The sequence below is a fragment of the Varanus komodoensis genome, unplaced genomic scaffold (assembly GCF_004798865.1).
Source record: "Varanus komodoensis strain SLA01 unplaced genomic scaffold, ASM479886v1 scaffold85, whole genome shotgun sequence".
Taxonomy (NCBI): Eukaryota; Metazoa; Chordata; class Lepidosauria; order Squamata; family Varanidae; genus Varanus; species Varanus komodoensis.
In genome coordinates this window covers 1,871,245-1,894,201 of record NW_025336543.1, presented here as the reverse complement: position 1 = coordinate 1,894,201, position 22,957 = coordinate 1,871,245, and the positions used below count along the sequence as shown (strand labels likewise).

The following is a 22,957-nucleotide window of genomic DNA, read 5'->3' as shown; positions in this document are numbered from 1 at the left end:
CCTGTCTGTGCTGGACTGCTCCTTCCCTCACTGCCCGTGGTCCAATCCTATCATAAAGGGAACTAGAAGGGACTTGAAGTAGCTGGCTTTGCAAACTCCAGTGAAGCACAGATTCCCCTGCTGAATGGTGCAGGGGAATCCCAACAAATCCTGATCAGTGTTAAGAAAGAGATATATCTTTGCACTACTGTTCCCAATGTGGGGCTTGGGAAAGACAAGGTTCGACCTCTGCGAGCCAGCATGGGTAGGAGGTTGCCCACCCCTGAAAAAAGAGGATGAATACAAGGGAACTGGATAGTATACTCATCCTTTACCTATTATATGGCATAGGTGGTGTGCAAAGGAATATGGCACAATGAACACATCCTCATGCTGTACTGATGATGCCTCCCCTTCCACATACAGCTTCTCAAACCCTCTTCATGCTCTGCTGCTGGAGGCCCAAGTTTCCTTCTCTCTTCTCCTCCTGAGAAAGGATCAGTGGCATTGTGACAGTCCATTATACTGCTCACTCATTATCTTAGTATTTTTCATGCTGATTACTTCCCTTTCTGCTTGCTCCCATGACAATGCTGGATGGCAAGTCCAAATCTCCAGCAGTAGGGACCAATGCTGATCTAAGTCACAGAGTACCAACAGGTTTGTGTGTTACTCCACTTGCTAAGCACACAACTAACATCTCTCTTTTCCTCTCAACCACCATTCCACACTTTATAACTGCTTCTAAATTTCTGCTATCTTAGAATAGTAACAAAGATTTCAAGCAGGCACAGTTCTGCATTTTAAACTCACTTATATCATAGCATCATTATGAGTGCAGGAATAAAAGTTAGTTTGCTTCTGCTGTACTGATCACTTGCTGCTCTTTATGTTTAGGGGACCTGAATGTTGTCTCAGAGTTCCAACCAAAGCTGTACCATTATGTTCATTCATTCATTCATTCATTCAATTTATATCCTGCCTTTTTCCTACAAAGGGCTCAAGGCAGCTTACATCTCCTCCTCCATCTTATCCCCACAACAACAACCCTGTGAGGTAGGTTGGGCTGAGAGTCTGTGACTGGCCCAAAGTCACCCAGTTGGCTCCATGGTTGAGCGGGGACTCGAACCCAGATCCTCTGAGTCCCAGTCCCATTCTCTTAACCACTACACCACATGTTCCCCTCTCAACACCCACGAAAGCTATTTAAATCCTTACAGCTTTGTTTTCAGTGCAGCATCTGCACTCCCAAAAATTGCTGCCTTTATCAGCAAGTCCAATCTGCATGCATTTTCCAAACTTCCAGCTTTATACACAGAACCAACTGGAGGTTTCCCTACAATATTCACAGAAACACAGCAGAAAGGAAAGAGCAGTAAAAGGCAAGACAATCACTCCCAGAGGGTCATAAATATTTCTTGATGGTCATACTCAAAGGAGCAGCCAACAGGAGCAGTGCTGGCCACATCCTGTTCTTGTTGGAGAATGTGCAGGGTTCAAGTTGTGATTGGCAGAACACCAGTGCAACAATGAACACATTTCGTGCATTTAAAGGAATTAAAGGCATGATTGGTTTGCCCAATCACTGCACCCCATGATGGTAGGTTATGATGTATCTATGAGGCATTTGAATATTAAATTGCCAGTTGGGGGAATGCCATGGTTTGTTGTGCCATCCAAACCTGGGAGTGAGGGTTGCTAGAGGGTTAAAAAGCCTCAATAAACAAACAGTAAACCATGCGTTATTTGAAGGATGTTTAACTCTGAAACAACTTCTGTTGCCCAGGTTCAGATGGCAGAAGCCACGGCTGTGGTTTGAATGATTCATGTACCCACAAGCTCATACGTTGTGAATGTGAAGTCACAGCTGGCTACAGCAATCGTGGGAATTAAGTCAGTGCACAATGTTATGCATAATTAGACAGAAAAAAATCCTGAGATTCCCGTGATGGGTGGGGCATGCTGGCAGTTGCAACTTTTTCTGTCTAAACGTGCAAAGGATTGCATCCTAGATTTGTGTGTGCGTGAGCCCTCCAAAAAAGCACTGCCGTGCCCAGACCTCAGTTAACAGGTAGGCAATGCTTTTCAGGACTTTTTTGTCCTTTCTTGAGGAGGGGGATCTTTTTAAAAGGCCCTGCCTCTCCTAACACATACTTTTAATTCACCTACCTTGGATTCCTTTTTCTCTCAAGCCCCTGAGTCGTCCTTCCCTCCCAATTTTGACTGATCCCTAAAGTTCTCGGTTCCTTTACATTTGAGTCCAAACGACACTTCTAATCATCGGAATAGCGTAGCTGAGCCGCCTTTCTTTCGAGTAGGCGAGTGCGGCCCGGATCGGGGTCAAGGCGCCTCGGGAGAGGAGGGAGTATAAACTTCCACAACCCCAACGGCGGGAAAAACTTCCTTGCTGCAGTTGTCCCATTCTCCTCTCGCGTTTTAATGCGTAGTTCGCTCCTTTGGCGCGTGCCCCCGTTTGGAAAAGGCACTCCTAACGCCGCCGCCACGTTCCCGACAGTGCAAGGGTGTTTCTGGGTTTAGGTCCGCTTTGGGTTTTTTGCAGCGGCTTTGTCGACTTTCCCGGCGATGCCGGCTCTGCCTATTGTGCCCTAGCTCCACCTACCTGTGGCTTCGCCCGCTCTTCACCCGCCTTGCCCTTCGCCCAGCCATAGCCTCCGCAGGCGCTCGCCACTTCGGAGGAGAGAGTAGCAGGACAGGCGGGAAAGAGCCTGGATTTCGGAGCCGAGGGCGCTGAAGCAAAAGGCGACTCGTGGCGGTCGACTGACGGGCGCCACAACAGGCTGCCTTTGCCGCGCCGGGCAAGGGGACCACATTGCAGGCGCGTTTGGGGCGGGGCGGAGGAGGAATCCAAGAGTCCCCGAGCAGCAGGGCCGGGAGAAATTAAATGTTGGCGGCCCGCCTCAGCCGACCTGAGGCGAGCAGTGACGGGTGACGTGCTGGACATCGCAGCCACCGTTTCTACTGAGGAACGACGGGGGGAAAGGCGGTAGCGGCGGCGGCATGGTGTCCCGCTACCGCTTCGACTGAGCCGGGATGAGGAAGCGCCCATTCCAAGTGAGCAAGGTGCTGAGGAGGAGGTTCCGCCTCGTGCTGATCTTGGGGGTGCTGGCCGTGGGGCTCTGCGCAGCCTACTTGGAGGTGGTGGTGCTCACCGACGGGGGAGGACATCCCTTGAACCGCAGTAAGTACCTTGCTCCGCGTGTGTGTGTAGAAAGCCTCCATGCTTGAGGGTGGTTGGCCGACCTACTCATAAGTGTGACCTGCAGAGGGATTAGCCTCTGGAACCTGTTTTCAGTAAGTGCCGCCGTCATAAAGGCAAACGAGAGTGCCCCTGGTCATGTGTAGGGAGCCTTTTCCTACCCAGCCAGGCAGGCCCAGAAGTTCCGTGCAGGGAACAGGGCGAAGGGAACGTGGCTTTCAAGACCGCGTGAGTCCAGGCACTTTGCTTAGGGCATGCATAGCAGAGCATTTCCTAGCTGCTCTGGCTTGATGCTTTCTTGTGGGTGGGGGAAGCTGTGGGGACTGAGCTTTTTTGATCTCGCAAAGGTTGGGGACCAGGTTAAAACAACTCCATTGATGTATGTTGGGATGATTAACAGCAGGAGTTCTGGAGGTGAGAAGTCCTCAGGTTGGATCTGAGCTGAGTCCCTGGCTGGCCTTGGGAAGCTGCTGCATTTTATCTCTCTGTTTCTTACATGATCCATAGTCTGCTTTTCAAAATTATCTACAGCCCATTCTCCCCTGCCGCTCCAACATAGTGGTTTACACATAAAGAGGGAAAATGTTGAAAGAAATCTAAAAGTGCATAAAACGTTAATATTTAAAATGCTCAACTTTGTAAAAAATTAGCCAACCAAATAATAAGCATTTCTGCCTAAAAACTAGAAATTCATTTTAATGACATTGAAATAGAAATGCCTTCAAGCCCAGTTCAACTAGGAAAGGAACATAAATCCTGGAGTAGGGAATTATAAGGGATCATAATGAAAATAAGAGACCATGAATAAGAAAGTTCTAGTCCTCATGTCCTCTAATTTAATTGCTTATGATGGTGGACAAACTTGCAGATTTTAAATATCAGGAAGCTTGGTATGAGTGGGGGATGTTCTACCTGTGGGTTTCAGACCCTGTATCTGTAACAGTGGTATTGTATTGTAAAATACATTTAGCTCTCTAAAATATATCTGGACATGCTACTTGAAATTAAGTTATGTGAATTTAAGGCTATTCCTTGAGGATATATTTGCCTGGATCAGTCTTTCTCCACATAAGCTGCCTCAAAACATGATTAGAGAGCGTATAATGAAGGCATTCCGGAACCATAGAGGAATGTAGCCAAAATGTTGATTTTCCTCACGGCTGGAGTCATCTTTGGAGCTAACTGGGTTTGGCTGATTGTTTCCCATCAGCTTGTTCTAAAATTAGCAAATTAGAGGGGGCATAAGTTGACTAATTAGGTGTGGGATATAATAAGGTGTGTAGGGCTGTGGTGATGGATCTATTCCCATGTAAGTCTGGCAAGTTATGTGTTAATTACTCCATAATTAGGTGCATGCTGCCATCATTTGCATATGCAACCTTCAGCTGAAACTTAAATACTATAGTTTAGTTGTGGGCTAAGCAATCCACAGTTAATCTAACAACTAATTGTAGATTAACTGTAGGTTATTTAACCTACAGTTTACCTATAGTGCTTGGGTGTGAACAATACCTGGTTCAGTGCCCTGCATCTAGCCACTCAGTAAAACAGTAAAATGGGCTTCTGTGACTAGCAATGAAATAGAACAAAATGAAATAAAGAGGAAATGTAGGTGATGTCATGCCTTTTGGTTTGTCTTGCTTGTGTCCCCGGACATTGGTTTGTATTCTGTTCTGGCAATATGTTAGCTTCACTGCTCTAGTGAATAGTTCACTATGTAGACCAGTGTGACATTCAGAAAACTTTGCATAAGTAGATGGGTTGAATATGAACTACCATGTAGGTTAGTCAGAGTGTGAACTTCTTATTGAAAGATTAAAATGGTGAGATAGATTGGCCTTTTGTTTAACTCCATCCTTTATTACTGCAAAAAAATCCTCATGGGGAGGGGAATGGTGGACAGAATCAAGCCATGTTTCTAGCATGCTGCCACATTGGAGCAGTTCTCACTGGTTCATCAACCCTATTTTTTTAAAAAAGCCACAAATGTGTACAGTTTTTTTCTTTCTATTTAATATTTTTAGTAAGACTTGTGCAAGTGCACACTTGCACACTTTTGCAGGACTAAAATGGCATCCCTTGCCTAGGTAAGCAGCAATGTCTGCTGTCAAAGTGCAGCAGGCACCCCTCATGGACATTAACCCAGAGAGGGCTTTGATGTTCACTTTGATTTGTCTTGACAGCTTTCAGAAGGTGACTTGTCAAGATGAATCAAAGTTGTGAGTGATCTTTGCTCATGAAAAGTGGGTGGCCATTAGATCACTCCCTTCACAACGAAATCTTCAAAGGTGCCCCCCACCCATTTTATTTGGACCTGGCTCCTTTGAGGGTTCTCCATCTTTTCCACCCTTTCCTAAGATTCTAGTTGCTTGGGAAGGTAGAAAGTGTGAGATAGTCAAGCAAGTTACCACAACACCAGTTCCTTTTAAAGTGCTTTATTTTTTGGACAGGGTTGCCCATGGGGTTATATTAATGGGGACATAAGCAACTGTGTCTGCAACTATCTCTGTGAAGAAACCATGGGGAGCCCTGACAAAAAAATTCCTAAACCCTTTTAGAAGCAACCAGTGCTTAAACAGCTAATCGGCAAATCTCTGTGCTCAGGTAGAAGGCAGTGGCTCACACTCCTGAAGCACTTAGAATCTCAGGAAAGGATGGAAAGGTAAGGGAACCATGAAAGTGCCCAGGCCACAGAAAACCTCCTTGAAGATCTAGTGGCCACTCCGTTTCCTTGAGGAAAGATCACTTATGCATGTGCTTTCCCTTGACAGTTTATCCTTTGAAGGTTATCAGAGTTGTCAACCAGAGTAAAAAATAAAGCCTTCAGCAGCCTCTATGGGTCAGTGCCCATGAGGGGTGCCTGCTGTGGCAGTTTGACAGGAAAGGCATGGCATTTGAAACCTACAGAAGTGCACACTTGTGCAAGCCTGGGTTTTTTTATTTAAGAAAATATTTGTGTACATTTGTGGTGCCAAACTGTTTTTTTTTTTAAACAAAGGTGATGAACCAGTAACAGCTGCTCCAGTGTGCCACTTGGGCGTTTTGAAGGAGCTGTTACTGGCTGTCAATTTGGAGATGGTTTTTTGTGATCTCGTTTGGATAAAGAGAGGGGAAAATTCTGTGGCAAGTGCAAAAGAGTTTGATACTGCAGCAGAGAAGTCTGACAAAACTGGTACTCCTTCAGGGTGTTCTGGGATTTTTGCAGGAGGACAATCCATTGTGAGTCCAATTATCTGCCAAGCACACTGTTGCTTGTTTCACCCTGCATAGCCAAGTTGCATGGTGCATTGACATGACATAAAAACATACCCATTCTCTAGTCCTTCACAGAAATGAGGGCATGCCTTTTTTGTTACAAGTACTGTAAACAGTAAAAAGAACTTATTTAAAATTCTGTCTGTTTTTATTTGATTAAAAAGTTTTGAATTAATTAACAAATTAGTCATCTGTACAATAAGGTGCTTCCTTGTAGTGTCATGGTTGCAAAACACTTCTTGGACGATGGAGCAGCTGTAGCCAGCATCAAAAATGCACAAGTCAAAGGTGTTAAACTCAGTTGCAATCTAATTAACAATTCCCAGTCCCTTTGAATATCCTCATCAAGGTTTTCTTTGTGATTCCACACCTTACTTTTAACTTCTGTTCTTGTTAATAGCAATACACTGCTTTATACCTTGAATATTACTGTTTATATCTTGACTTTACACCTTCTGCTTTCTCTCTTGCACACTTACACATGCATGTACTGTTTGCTTAACTTTGATTTTGTTGGTAGATATTGGATAATATACCATGGTGTTGTCTGCTGCCACATGATTAGAGCAAACAGTTACTAATACCTAGCAAGTAATTACCACAATGTATGATAAAAATTATTGGTTAAGACAGTGGCTTATACTTCCATAGGTTCACCAGGCAAAATGAATTCACACTATTAACTTTGGTGCAAGAGATGTGTACTGCATTTATGTGCTGATTCATGATATGTGACATTAGACAGTTTTGCTAGGTTTACACCTGTGCATCAGGATCTGAAGCCACAACACACCTCTCTCCAGTGACAGGCAGTGCATTTTACCCTGCAAGTGCCTGTCAGGTCAGGACCAGACACCAGGGCTAGTAGGGATGGAGCCTGTGCAATCCTGCAGGGTAGCTGGGGGCTCTGGAATGCTGTATAAAGGGCTTCTCTGTGCTGCTCAAGTTTGTCACTGCAGCACAGGCCTTTGTGGTGGCTGTATTCTGTCCCTGAGCCTACTTCTAGTCTTGCTCTTGACTGCCTGCTCTTCCCTGTGACCTGAGTGTACCTGACCCCCCTTTGCCAGGTACCCAATCCCTGCCTTTGACATCTCCTAATCTCTTGTCATTATCCAACCTTGCCTTCTCCCTTGGACCTCCCATGCCTTGCTTGGCATCAGGCCCTTGCTAGTTCCTGGTGCTGCCTTTGCATCTGGACCTGCCAGCCCATGCAGGGTATCTGACCCTTGATTGTTCCGGATACTTTCTTTGCGTATGGTCCTGCTCTATCTCAGTGGTATCTGAACCTTGCATGTGTGCATACACACAATTATAGAATCATAGAATAATAGAGTTGGAAGGGGCCATGAAGGCCGTCGAGTCCAACCCTGTGCTGTTGAAGGACACCATGTTGCACCATCCCACTCAGATGGCTGTCCAGTTTCTTTTTGAATGTCTCTAGTGTGGGAGAGCCCACCACTTCTCTAGACAGCTGGTTCCACTGTTGTATTGCTCTGACAGTGGGGAAGCTTTTCCTGATGTCCAGCCTGAATCTGGGTTGTCACAACTTTAATTGATTATTCTGTGTCCTACATTATGGCATCAGCAAGAAGAGATCTTGACCTTTCTCTTTGTGACAGCCTTTGAGGTCCTTATAGAGGAATATCATGTCCCCCTCAGTCTTCTCAAGACTGAGCATGCCCAGTTCTTTCAATCTCTCCTCATAGGGCAGTGTTTCCAAACCCCAGATAATTTTTGTTGCCCTCTGCTGGACCCTTTCTAATTTTTCTGCATCTTTCTTAAATCTTGGTGCCCAGAACTGAACACAATATTCCAGGTGAGGTCTGACTAGTGAGGAGTATAGAGGAACTACTTCTCATGATTTGGAAATACAGTGGTATCTTGGCTCATGAACTTAATCCGTTCCAGGACTCTGGTTGTAACCCAAATTGGTCGTGAGCCAAGTTAAATTTCCCCATAAGGTTCAATGTAAATAAGGTTAATCCGTTCTGTAACCATTTTTTAAATCAGAAAAATGTGAAGCAAAGTGACAAAGAACAACAAAGATCGCGGCCATCTCCCCCACCCCACCCCAAGCACAAGCGTGGTCATCTCCCCCCTCCCGAGCACGACCAAGATCGCACCTGTCATCCCTGCAAGTGCCCGTCATCCCCGCACGTTGAGGGGTGGGGGGGAGAGACGAGCATGATTGCGGGCGCACTGCGGGAGGGAGAGATGGGTGCAAGTGGTGCGCTAGAGGTGGGGAAATGGCCGCGATCACAGTTCCGTTCGTGCAGGGAAGGCGTGCCTGATCAGAGGCACACTCCTGCAGGAAAGACAGGCGGAATCTCAGTCATCTTCCCCGCAGCTCTGCTTTGCTGCTCCCGTCTTTCCTGCAGCAGCGCGCCTCTGATCATGGACACCTTCCCTGCACGAAAGCAACTGCAATCCGTGATCAGAGGCATGCGGCTACACAAATGACAAACGAAATCTCGGCAATCTCCCCCCCACCCCCCGGCTCTGCTTTGCTGCACCCGTCTTTAGTGCAGCGGCATGAACTGGTCACGGACGCCTTCCCTGCACAAATGGAACTGTGATTGTGGCCCTCTCCCCACTCGGTGGGGGCGTGATGGCTGCGATCTTGGTCGCCACCCAAAGCTGTGTTCATGACCCAAGTCAAAAATTTTCAGAAATTTTTGTTCGTGACCTGATTTGTTCATGAACCAAGGTGTTTGTGAGCCGAGGTACCACTGTAATACTTCTGTTAATGCATCACAAAATAGCATTTGCCCTTGCCGTGATGCATAGTTTTATTTTGAAGAAAATGAAATAGGATTATAATTTCAAGCTCTCTCAGGGCTTACATAAGGACAAAGCAATGTGAGTTAAGGTAAAATACAACAAAAACACACTTTAGGAAACATACGTGCAAAATAGTTCAAGTTAAATCTAGTTATGTTTTCACAAATATAGGTACCTTCTTGCACAGTCCAGCTAAATTAACCATTTACAGCCCTATTGAAGTCAGCAGGACCAAGTGTTTGGTTGGATCATACCTGCTTTAAATAAAGTTTAAAATTACAATACTTCAGTGTCTGGGCTGACAAAGAGTCTCTTTCTTTTAAATGGTTGTATACTGTCCTCCTAATACTTCTGCCAAAAAAAAAAAAAAAAGGAAGAAAATAAACTTCAGTGTTTAGTTTATGATTGAGGGTTTTTTTAGTGGTTTGAGGAAGTAGCCTTGACGACTGCCAGGGCAACCATACTACCAATAAAGAGCTATCTTGAGTTGTTGGAATGAAAAACAAGTACTTTTTCATTTTGCTATTTTAGCTCAGTAAAATGGCCATCTTTTGCAGGTAGAGACATGCTTTGGTTTCCCCCTCCCTCATAGAAAAGATGGTTCCCAGATGCTGTTGGGAATGGAGTTATTCCAGAATTTTATTTATTTTCTGTTGTTATTTTCTAAAATCTTCCTGCAGTATCTCCCAGGTGGGAAACCTAATGACAACACACAGTTGGATTCTGGCCAGCATTTCTAGCATTGCTTCTGCTGATGCAATAGCCTTCGCTCACATTTGTTGTTCAGAAACCCAACGGTAGATTTTTTTAGTAATTTTCCAAGGCTAAAAGTGGGCCTCTAGTAGATCATCATTTCCATTTTGCTGTTTGCAACAGAACAGTCTTTGTTCAACTTTCCCTAGAAGGTTCTTTCAGCATATAGTATGTGCCAGAGCTATTGTTGCCAATGTTTCGATACCCCATGTGGGCATTCATAATCATAGTAGATAATTTATCTAGATTAACTATTGCCATAGCATTTCTAGTTCTGGCCACACAAGCACAGAATGATTAAAATTAGTGTTTTAGATGGTTTTTAAACACATTTTGGGATCATGCTAACTACGGCAACATAACTTCATGGAAACTGAAGAAGTATTTTGTAATCTACATTTAGATTGACTGTATAAGCAGATACCTTGTTTCATACTCATGAGTTGGTCAGATGTATCCCATCACAGTTTTTGCTTGGCATATACCCAGTTAAATAGGTATGTATGCTTTTATCACACCTTACAATCAACAGATGCTGTATGTTGCTTTAAAAATTGATTCTTATGTAGACCGTTTGAGTGTAGATGTAATGGGGAACACCATGGTTGCAAAGGTTCTAGGCTAAATGAGCCATCCCCACTTAGACACAAATTTACCCACCCTGTGTATTCTTTGGTTTAACTATGACTTGTGTCACTATCAATGTGAATCGAGTTTATAACTGTGTTTTGAAGCAATTGTTTATAGAGGTTTTACAAACCATATTGATGAGCAAATCCTGGTTAGCTTCAACCATGTTTGTGCTGATAGAATGCTAAAGTATGGGTAAATTAAAGCATGGCAGGGAAAGGAGAATTTACAAGCAGGAAAAGTTGGAAAGGATACATACAAGTCCAAGGCTTTGCAAGTCCAGTAGCTTGCAATGTGCTCTATTATTTCTGAACCAGATGTTATTGCTCTTAGTGGTTATGTTTATTCAGATGTATAGCTCTTGGCTGAGTAACTCTTTACTCTGTGTATTCCTCAGATATCCGCAGTTCTTGATACCAATTTGAAAAATACTGCATATCTAATATCCTGCAAAAATAAGGTGAAATGAAAATAGATGTAGCAATGGATGCTGCTTCTTGTAGTGGTTCTCTTCTTTCATATGCTCTTAAAATTACTTGCAGTAACAGCTGAGAAATGTCAGGACTTCTGGAAGCACCTGGGACTGCATGCAATTTTGATTAATACCCTGAGAAAGTTGTGCATTGCTTGGTCACCCTGCCCTCATGAATAGGTTATATTGTCAGCAAAATGACATAAAATAAAAGGCTCCGCCTAAAGTTGCCCATCCCAGCTTTCTGTATCTTGTTCCTCCACATTTCTGCGGAGGAACATGCTATCTTTCTGCTTGTTCTGCCACAATCCAAGTATCAGGTACTTCTCTATTATTTCCAGATTTGAGCACAAGAAGCAACATCAGTGCACTTGTAATGCATTCACACCCAGAATGTGAATCTGTTTGTAGAGTTGATTATGATAATACTCTTTCTGATCCTCTTCCCCTTGATTAATAATTATTCCAAAAGGTCCCAGGGCTTTTTCTGCCTAAAAAGAGAGAGCTTAATTATTGCCTCTACTACCTTTCTTTATGAACTAAGGTTCCAGCCTCCTGAAGCATAGAAACCTTTCCCTCTCTTCTAGCTACTTGTCTTTATATCAAGGGTGGAGAACCCCCAAAAGCAACCCACAAATCCTCTAGTTCCCAGTGCAGACTGCAGACCTTTGGATTTAGCCTCTGCTCAGTTTGTAACAATTAGTATTAGGAAAAATGTCTCATTTGCATGGCTCAGACCTTTCCTTCCTAAGCCTGACTACCATGTCTGGAGGGATTTAGAGGTATACTCCTGAATTGAGGGCGATGAAGCAGGTTGGGAGACGACTAGAGCGTAGGTGGAGGAAATCACGAGATGAATCTGACCGAACACACTTAAGAGCCCACTATCAGGCCTATGTTGTGGCGGTGAGGGCGGCAAAAAAGAGATTCTTTTCCGCTTCCATTGCCTCCTCACAATGCTGTCCGGTGGAGCTCTTTCGAGTGGTGCAAGGCCTGGTTCGTCCAGGTCCAAAGGAAGACCTGATTCCACCCTCAAAGGCCCGCTGTGACGACTTTGCCAGGCATTTCAGGGAGAAAATCGCTCAGATTTGTCACGAGCTGGACACCACTATTGATTCAGAGGTTTCAAAGGAGACACCAACGCTGCCGTCTGGTCCAGATTTATTGGATGAATTTCAGTTACTGCGGCCCGATGACGTGGACAAGGTGCTTGGGCAAGTACGTCCAACCACTTGCCTTTTGGACCTTTGCCCGTCTTGGTTAATAAATGATTCCAAGCACGGGATTGGAACCTGGATCTTGGAAGTGGTTAACGCTTCTCTGAGGGAGGGTCGGGTGCCTGCCCCTTTAAAGGAGGCGGTAGTCCGACTGGTCCTGAAGAAGGCGTCACTGGATCCAGAGATGGCCTCTAATTATAGACCAGTGGCCAACATCCCGTTTCTGGGCAAGGTGTTAGAACGAGTGGTGGCGGGACAACTCCAAGCACTCTTGGATGAAACTGATTATCTGGACCCATTTCAGTCCGGCTTCAGACCCGGATACGGTACTGAATCTGCCTTGGTCGCCCTGTACGATGACCTGTGCAGGGAGAAGGACAGGGGGAGTGCGTCCCTGTTGGTTCTTCTGGACCTCTCAGCAGCTTTCGATACCATCGACCATGGTATCCTTCTGGATAGGCTTGCGGGATTGGGGGTCGGAGGCACTGCTTTGCAGTGGTTCCACTCCTATCTCAATGGCCGGTTCCAGAAGGTGGTGCTGGGGGACTATGGCTCTGTGCCATGGCAGCTATGCCATGGAGTACCGCAGGGGTCCATTTTGTCCCCTTTGCTGTTCAACATATACATGAAACCGCTGGGAGAGGTCATCAGGAGGTGTGGGCTGCGGAACCATCAGTACACTGATGATACCCAGCTCTACCTCTCGTTTTCCACCAATCCAGGTGAGGCAGTGGCTGTGCTGAACTGGTGCCTGGCCGAGGTAATGGGCTGGATGAGGGCCAATAAACTGAAGCTCAATCCAGACAAGACGGAGGTCCTGTTGGTTGGCGGATCGGGCTTCGGAGAGGGTGAATTGAACCTTGTCCTGAACGGGGTTGCACTCCCTCTTAGGGACAAGGTCCGCAGCTTGGGAGTGCTCCTTGACCCGGAGCTTTCACTGGAAGCTCAGGTAACAGCAGTGGCGAGGAGCACTTTCCTCCAGCTTCGCCTGATTCATCAGCTGCGCCCCTATCTGGAGAACGACTGCCTTGCGACAGTGACACATGCGTTGGTGACTTCCCGTCTGGACTTCTGTAACGCGCTCTACGTGGGGCTACCCTTGAAGACGGTCCGGATACTTCAATTGGTCCAAAATAGAGCTGCCAGGCTGCTGACGGGGACTGGACGTTATGTTCACATGACTCCAGTTCTCCGTCAGCTTCACTGGCTTCCCATTGAAGTCCGGGCCCAATTCAAGGTGTTGGTAATGACCTATAAAGCCCTAAACGGCTTGGGTCCTGGTTACCTGAAGGAGCGCTTACATCCTTATATGCCCAGCCGCCCCCTGAGATCGGCGGGAGAGGCCCTTCTCCGGGAACCCTCCGTGGAAGAAGTTAGGAGGGTGGTTACTCGGAGGAGGGCTTTCTCAGCGGTGGCGCCTAAGTTATGGAATGCGCTCCCCAGAGAGGTCCGCCTGGCGCCGTCGTTATTTGTTTTTCAGCACCAGGCGAAGACCTTTTTATTTAAGCAGTATTTTAAATGTTAATATTATTGAATTTTATTTGGCCAGGGCGGCTTGTTTTATATTGTATGTTTTATATTATATATTTGTATTTTATTGTATATATTTTAAAATGTTATTTTAATTTTTTGTTGTAAGCCGCCCCGAGGCTTCGGCGAATGGGGCGGCATAAAAATGTTTTAATAAATAAATAAAATAAATAAATAGAGGGTGGCAGCTGAGCTGGGGGAGAGTATACTTTCCTCATATACTGCCTTGACCTGAAAAATACACCCTATCTGGCCATTTAGTTTAGGAAAAACATTAAATTCATGGACTTCTCCATGCTGTCTCTTCTCCACCCATTCATGTACACCACATGTAAAGGAAAAAGGGAAAATAGAGACTGAGAAAAGGAGAAAGGGAAGAAACAGAGTGCAAGAGGAGGAAAAAGGGAGATGGAAAAGAGAGAAAAGGGAAGATATGTCATGCACAAGTGAATTAAATTGGACAGTCTCTTTCAAGGCAAGATGCAGTAAATTCAGTAGTTACTACTTATATAAACTTAGACGGCTTATAGTTGGGTTCAGAGAAGATTCGCCAAGATGATTTTTTTCCAGAATGATAAATGTGAACTGGAGACCCAATTGAAGTCAATTTAAAGTGTTAACAAGGACATATGTTGTCCTGAGAATTCTTTATAGGATGGGATAAAAATGCTCCAAATAAATAAATAAATAAGCAAGCAAGCCCTAAATGGTTTAGGACCTGGGTATCTGAAGGAACGTCTCTTTCTATATGCACCTGCCCAACCCCTAAAATATTTCCAATGGAGCCAAGCTCAGGGAACCAAGGTTCAATTTGGATGCCAGGAAGTACTTCCAGACAGTTAGGACCCCGAGGGTGTAGAACGGGCTTCCATGGGAGGTGGTTGAGACCCCATCGGTGAGGGTATTCAAGGATAGGCTAAGACATGCACATGGTAGGCATGTCATGAGCAGAGTCAGCTGGAGCCGGGGGTCAGACCAGATGGCCCCAGAGGCCCCTTCTGACTAGCTCTGTTTCTGTGTTTCTGTCTTGGAATGAGGTCCCTCTTCAGGAGCCTTCTTTGAAGAAGATCAGAAGAGTGGTTACCCAGAGAAGGGCCATTTCTGTGGAAGTGCCCTGGCTTTAGAACCTGTTCCCCTGAGAAGTGTGCCTGGTGCCAACACTTTATTAGTGCCAGGCCATATTTTAAGGTTTATTGCTGCTTTAACGATTGGTTTTATTGTATATTTATATTCCCTGGCCCTTGGTATTGGACGAGACATAAATGTTTTCAGAAAAGAAATACTGTGAAATGTTCACAATGGTGGGAATTGGTCTTGAAGGAAGGATATCTCCTCTGTCTCCCATAGTCCTTTAAATTACAAAGGGAGAATTTTCCTGTTGCAGTCTGAAAGATCTTTATGGGGCCAGGAGGGATGGTCATGGAGGAAGCATATATTGACATCCTGCATTGAAGGCAAGTAGCAAGCCACTTGATTCCCTTCAGTTTACTCTACCCCCCCATCCCCACCCCTCATACATTTCTACTGAATGGTAGGAATGGGTCCATTATGTGGATTATGTGCATATGGGGAACCCATTCAGGAATTAAAAGAATGGTATTGGCTTCTGAAGGCAAATGTTTATTCTACAGAATCTACCAGTCAGTAGTAATGCTATGCCTGAGAGAGCAGAACATCAGATGCTTTCCTTAGGTAACTTCTCTTCCTTCAGAGCACAGTTACTTCCATGTTAAATGCCAAGTGCTCGCACAGAAGATTTCCATGGTAGGGCCTTCATCAGCTCTAGCTGTCCAAATCTGTCTGATGGAAGGTGTCATATTGTTTGTGTGTATGGAAATGACACAGCCAAGAGACAGTATCCACCCAGGCATTTTGATTGATAATACAATTAAAGTCACTCCCTCATTTGAAATAACTTTACAGGTATAATCCTCTGCATGCTTAGACAGAAAAATATCCTACAACTCCCAGCATGCAGCTAGGAAATTCTAGGAATTGTGTAACTTTTTGTGTCATACAAAGGTTTAAAAAATCAGCTTTTAAAAATACGTGAAACAATTCAATAAAACTAAAGTAGCCAGTGTAAAATGATTATGTAGGTGTAGATAGGTTTGTAGCTTAAGGGCCAAACTGGATGCAATGTTAATAGTGTGTAGACAATTAAAAATTAAATAGCTGCAGAATCCCCTGCATATGGCAGATCATTGGGGTCGAGTAACCTTTTCTTTCTCCTTCAGTGGTCCTGATGAAAATATCCTCTTCCCTCTAACCAAGCTGCTATTAGCGCTGGGCAATACCAGTGGCTTTACTTCCTAAGACTGTTGGCAGCTTCAGGGAAGAAGGAAAATTTATGCAGGGGAGAAACAAGAGTTAAACCACAGCTTGCATACATTGACCCAGTCTTGCTCAGTGAGCCCAAGCAGGTATTAACTTCTTTTCTGTGAATAAGTAGGGACATGTTTTTAATTGGTGTATAATCCTTTTCCTTAATCATTATTTATAACATTTCCACATCTTTGAATTCACAGAAGTACTTTAGCATCAATTATTTCAGTGGCACATGCAAAGTCTACCAAAAAAATCAGAAGATGAAGGGCACTTTGAGGGGGTCAAAGTTGCAGGCCTTTCTAAAATTTCCTATTATGGTGGGAAATTTTAGAAAGGAGAACAGAACTCCTTCAGGCTTTTCTTTTAGAAGCTGTTGAAAAGATACCTAGATACGTAGATGTGCCATCATCTATGCCTTTTCTCAATAATTAAAACAACAAAGCAGCCTAGGGACTGCTAAATGCCACCTTTCCTACATGCAGCTTGCTGTTGCTACCCACCCTATCTGGAGTGCACGAGAGATTTTAAACAAAAACAGCTAAAGGAGAACAGGGTACAGAACTTATCTGCAATTCTTTAATTCAAGATAGCAGCATTTCAAAGCTGTTCCTAGCAGATTGAGTGGTTGTTTTGAAATCTGGGGAAAGATCCATGTCACGTGTTGTTGCAGCCACTCAGGCCTTCAAACCACCATTAACAAGCTAAGCATGGTTCACATTAGTGTTGAGAACACTACACTTCGATTATTGCTGAAAGGGAAAAGGAGAGAAGGGAGCATGAAGGAGTGTGTGAGACTTTGAGGTGTTCCAGATCACATAGTAAAAAGATGAGGAAATGTTGTATTATATGCCACTTATATGCCAAGATCGGGATAGGCCCATGTGTATACTCAAGAACTCATTTTGTTCAACCAACAAACTTCTTATACTAATCTGAGAATCTCAGTATTAGCTTTTTTTAATGTCCCAAGAACTCACAATGGTGTCACTCACTGCTGCCTTGCTGCAATGTTCTTTAGCACCAGGTTTATTTGGATATTTGTCATTTGCTGACCACCTATACATGTTGCTGTTTTGCCTCTGCTTTGGTAGATAGTAAAATAAGCTGTCATTAAAGGATGAGATTATGAATGCACTATTCACCTCTAAACTGTCAAGTCTTTTATATCCAGTGCTTTGCTCTGTAACTATAGGCAACAAGAGCCATGGATGAGATCACTAACTGGAAATGCTGGTGAAGCCTCTGTCTAATGGGCATTATACCAGATTCCATGCTGGCAGGTAGCAGGCCAACTTGAAGATTCTAACCCTGCCAATCCAATAGAATTGTGTGTGCTTTGGCATTCCTTTGGGACTGCATTTCCTGCCCAGAAGCAACACTGTAGAAATGGACAGCCACGACTCATTTATGTAATCCTTGGAAATGTTGCAAAATTCCATGAACAGGTCTTGTTCCAGATCTTGTGCCGTAACTGAGCTTCTCAGAGGTGTTCAATCTTGAAATAAAGAGAGTGTGGTGCAATTAAGAGTGTGGGACTGGGACAGTGTCCCCATGAAGAGTGTCCCCATGAAGCCATGGAACTAACCGGGTGACTTTGGACCAGTCACAAACACTCAGCCCAGCCTACCTCACAGGGTAGGCCACCTTGTGTTCCTTGAAAGGAAAAAAGGCAGAATATAAATATATTAAATAAATAAATAAGATAAAGCAGACGTAATTGCAAATAATGTATGAAGATAAATTAAAACTGATAAATCACATCAGGCAATACATGTGAGAGGATGATTTGCGGTCATAAGTTTCCTCAAGTAAAAGCCTTGGGACCTTACATACATTTCTGCCTGTAGAAAAAGTAAAGATGATACTGTCTCTCCTCACTGTTTTTCAACTAACACACAGAAATGTGGATTAGACTCAGAAAACTTGTACTCTCTCCCCCTCCTGTAAATTTACAGACACACATTCTTCATCAGGCATAGTCAACACAAACAGAATAACAGTTTTTGGATTTTTTATGCTAATAGCCAACAGCATATGTAGCAGACATAAATCAGCATATGTAGCAGACATAAATCAAACATAAATCATAAATATGTTACAGACAGTCATGTCTTGCTTGGAAAAGTGTCTAAAGTCTTCAGTTCTATTAATCAAGCAAAAACACAGCAGCTAGCGCATGAAAACTGTGGTAAGCAGGATGTAAAACATTTCTTAATTTCACAAAATTGCTGTGAGAGGTGGAATAGATTGGGCAAAATGTGAAGCAAATATATTAGCAAAAGTCAGGGCTAATGCTAGGTAAAGTGTTATTTCATTACTTTTACAGTCCAAATGTGTCTTGCTTCCTTTTAAAAGGGTACTGGACTGGGGTCTCTTTCTTGAGTGTAAATCTATCTGAATTTCACATGAGTTAATTCTGAATAGATACTCAGGTTGGTGTTACATTTCTTTTCCAGTGGGATAGCAGGATCTGCGTCTTAAGTAATCTTTCTGTGATTACTTTGTGTTGGCATGGTAGCCTTCAGTATGTCTTGAGGGGATAAATTAGGATCAGAGTTAAACTTTAAACTTTGAAGCCTGCAGAGAAAGAAAAGAAAACCTCCTTAAATACATGACAGGAGAATTCAGCATGTGGGAAGCTAAAATGAAGCAGGAGATATAAAATAATGCTTTACAGAAGTCAAAGGTAGTCCGGCAGGCTTTCATATTGTACCCACCTATCAGCAGTCTTGCCTGTCTTTCATTTCTTCTGTCCGTCCCTCACCTGAATTGGGCAATAGCAAGAAACACACACCTTTTTCATCATTAAGGCTGTAGAGCAGTGGTTCCCAACCTTTTCTATGCCCTGCACACCCAGAAAATGTTTGATTTACATTCGCACCCCCTACAAAAGTAATATCATATTTGAAAATGAAGAGATCGTATTTCTCATTATTGAACCGCATACAGTACTGCACGTGAACAAAGTGAACTCAGAAAATAAGCTTTTAATTCAGTGCATAAAATTCAAATATAAATTGAGTAATTGGAAATAAATTGTAAACAGTAAAATCAATCCCAATTGTGAACATAAAATTCAGTGACTTCTTTGTTCCTGCATTCTCATTGACATTGTTGCCAACATGTGGAACTTTCTTACTGATCAAGTCTGCCTTTGGCTTCAGATGATTTCTAGATTTTGTCTTGATGGACAAAAGAGAACTGAATTCAAATGCAAACAAAATAATAATGAATAATTTTTGTTATTGGGATTTTTTTGTAAGAGGCTTTGGGGTTCGCCAATTTTGGCAAATCGCCCCAGGGAGATCAAATGTAGAATGTTTATTTTACTTGTGTTTAGTAAAAACCATACACCATATTAATTGCTTTGCCCTACAGGTCAATCCCATGAATTTTCCTTACATTGTTTAAATATAAGGTGGAAAAAAGAAAGGTACTGAACACTGCTGACATATTCATTTTAGCAACCCATGGAAATTTACAAGATATGCTGACAACTTCTCACTTATTTCTACAGAGTTCAACCATCTTTTATTTTATTGTATAATTTTGTTCTTGTTGTGAGCCACCCTGAGGCTTTGTTGCGATGGGGATGGCATAAAAATGTTTTAAATAAATAAATAAATAAATAAATCTTTGCACAGGTTGACATGTCACAATACATAACATGGTGATTGTGGTGATTTGCTGCAGTGAGTGAGTTGTTCTACAGTGTTCCTGTGATTAGCTCAAAAATGATTGTGCTCATCATGAATACTTCACTCCCTCCTTCCTCCATATTCTTCCAGGCAGTTTCCCAGGGGAAGGAGTAAAAAGTCCCTTCTTGCCCATCACAACACTGTGTTATTTTTGGCCCACTGCAACTGTTTTATCCAGTAAAAAAAAATCCAGAGATCACAAAAGCTGGCTTAATTTTCCAGTCCCCATATGCCCCTTCAAAGTGCCCTTTGGAGCACTTTGTGGCAAAATTCCAGTGGCTTTCGAGCAGTTGTTCAATTATTTTGTTTTAATTTTCTGGGGTGATTTTACAACCACTGGCTTGAATTTAGAATCACTCTGCATCAGGTCTAGCCTCAGCTGGGATACTGTGTGTGTGTGTGGGGGGGGCTTTCTGCCAAAGGGCAGCAGACATCCACTGCCAACATTGTAAATTCACCCCCCCCACACACACACACACACTTCCTCTTGACAGCTTGCTGCAGGTGAGACGCCCATTGAAAGCAAAGGTGCAAGGAATTCTTTGCCAGGAAAGGAGTGTTTGGGGGTGATTACACTCGTTTTTCAACAAACCCTACATCTTTTTCATGTGCCCTCCTATAGTACCAGTGGAGACCAAAGTTTCCCCTTTTGTCAAGAGCATCTAAAGGCTTTGGGAAGGGTTTAACTTTTCTGACGGGACACCAGCTTTGACAGGCAACTGTCAAACCTCAGGGTTCCTTCAAATAGGGGGTTTGGGGTAAACATGGGTGGATTTGCACTAGGGCATACCTCTGAGTATGCTGCTATTGAAATCCCTGGGATCCCCTTTAAAAAAGCCCTCCCTCATGTTTCTATAAGTTTGATGGCTGCAGGTTTGTGCACAAGAACATTTTTGAAGGGTTTTCCCCATCTGCAGGTGACATGAGCTTGGGCAAGACAGATGCGCTGTGCAGCTGCCTCTTACATTGCTGAACTGAGTAAACATCAAGGCAAATACCTGGGGACAGGAGAGAGTGGGTGGTAGGGACATAGTTGGGGGGCCCTGGTTTGGGGGAGACATTTGTTCTGTACTTTAAAAAAATTCTCAGCTAGGATTTTGCTGCAATTGCTTTGAAAGACCTGATGACAATCACACCTGCTGTGTCTCACAGCTTTTCAGAAAGGATATAAAACCTATTTATTCCACAGTTCCTGTGACTGCTGAGTCAGGAGTATGGACCTGCATTTCTCTTGTCATTGGTATCATGCCTATTGACAGTTGTATTTGTTTTATTGAAATTTCTGTTTTGTTGGCAGCAGCCTAGGGTTCTGTGGAGGCAGGGTTCAATATATTTTATATGTGTGAGTGGATATGTTGGCTTAGTGCTGCTTTTATTCTGTTACTGTTTTAATGGTGCTTTTAAGGTATTTGTTTCATTACTGTTATAATAAAGATTTTCTTATATATGGATGTAAGAATCCTATTTTTGTTATAGAAAAGTGTAACATAAACCAACCAAACAGTCTTGGGAGAGAACATTGCCTAGCCAACTCCTCATGCAGTGCATTTTGACCATCACATCAAGTTGTTTCTCAAAAGACAGAGCAAGAAGATCACATCATTATGCATGCCTTTGGCCAGCCAGATGTAGCCAGGCTGAATCCACTCCTTGTTGTAGTTGCATTGGCTGGGTCTTGCCTCTAACCACTGGAACCAGCAGGTCATCCCAGAACCCAGATCTGAATGGGGAGGCATTCAGTCCTGTATCCAGACAACCTTGTGCTCCCAGTATGTACAAATAAGTATCAACCAGTGAAACTCCAATATTACATGTTAAGTTTACATCAAACATGTAAAATGTGTATGTCATTGTTTATTATTTGTATAGGGTCAGCAGCATGACAAATAATAGACACACAGATGCACAAGCAGCTACAGTTACTTCTGATTCTGTGCTGAATGCCCACTCAGTGGCAAATCTATCTTTGTTATGTAATGTGTGAAGGGGCCATGAGAGCTGCTGAAAGAGAGAATGCAAACTAGTATCTTTCCTTTATAGTTGTGGCAACAGTTTTATATTTAGGTGGCAGCCTGTGGCTTTGTAAGTAAAGAAAGAATCTCTCCTGATCACTTCCTCACATTGCCCAACAGTCAAGAGCATTTAAGCTGTTTGGGTGGAGAGCTGGGTGATAAATTTAGATGAGATGTTTCTTGCCAAAAGTTGCATGTCTGACCCAGTAAGCCAAGAAAGACAGCAAGGCAGAACTTTGTCACATCTCCTCCCAGGGCATCAAAGTTCCCTGAGATCTCCATATTCCAAAAATGTATAGTGAAAAGGAATTACTTTCTCAAGGACAGATAAGTCCCATGGGCAAGCCCTGGGAATGGTCTTGTGTTTACAGTGGAATGGTCAAGCTATATCTGTCTTTTATTGCATGGAGTAAATTCTTTCTCCATTGAGCTCTCTAACTATGCAAGGGACAACTGATATTTTCATATGTGGAATGCTGTAGGGCTTTCCTGAAAGAGCTCTTTCAGGCTGCTCTGAACTGCCAACAATTTGGGAGAGGGAGAATGGAATTCAAACAATCCCTGAGGGAATATCAGACCTGTATTCTGCTTGTATGCATACACTCACACACAATAGCAGCTTCATGGGGGATCTCAATTGGGGAAACCCTAACCCCCACCCCAGCATCATAAGCCTATTTCAGTTTGCACGCATGTGTATATCAGAGGTGGTTTTACAAGCGGAATGAGCAGAGATCCTTTCCTGGATTTCCCATACAAAACTGTGACTTGACCCATTGCATCTTACCATTATATAGGTAGGTATGTGCACATAACACCTGTCCTTTACTGTCTGCACAGGCTACCAATTGAAGTCTGGGCCCAATTTAAGGTGTTAATAATGACCTATAAAACCCTAAATGGTTTAGGACAGTGATGGCGAACCTTTTAGAGACCGAGTGCCCAAACTGCAACCCAAAACCCGTTTATTTATCACAAAGTGCCGACAGTACAGAAAACCCTGAAAACTGCTTTTAGTTTAGAAAAAACAACTCACAGCCAGTCCAAGCAACTCTCTCTCTCTCTCTCTCTCTCTCTCTCTCTCT

The 22,957-nt window shown here is 43.5% G+C and overlaps 1 protein-coding gene across 1 annotated transcript in view; it reads left to right on the top strand.

Annotated features, from left to right (window-relative positions):
• The first annotated feature begins 3,030 nt into the window (after positions 1-3,030).
• B4GALNT3 (beta-1,4-N-acetyl-galactosaminyltransferase 3) overlaps positions 3,031-22,957 on the top strand; it is an 86,012-nt gene continuing 66,085 nt past the window's right edge. Inside the window, exon 1 of the mRNA XM_044416985.1 lies at positions 3,031-3,178. Coding sequence (XP_044272920.1) covers positions 3,031-3,178 — 148 coding nt within the window. The remainder of the gene's footprint in view (positions 3,179-22,957) is intronic.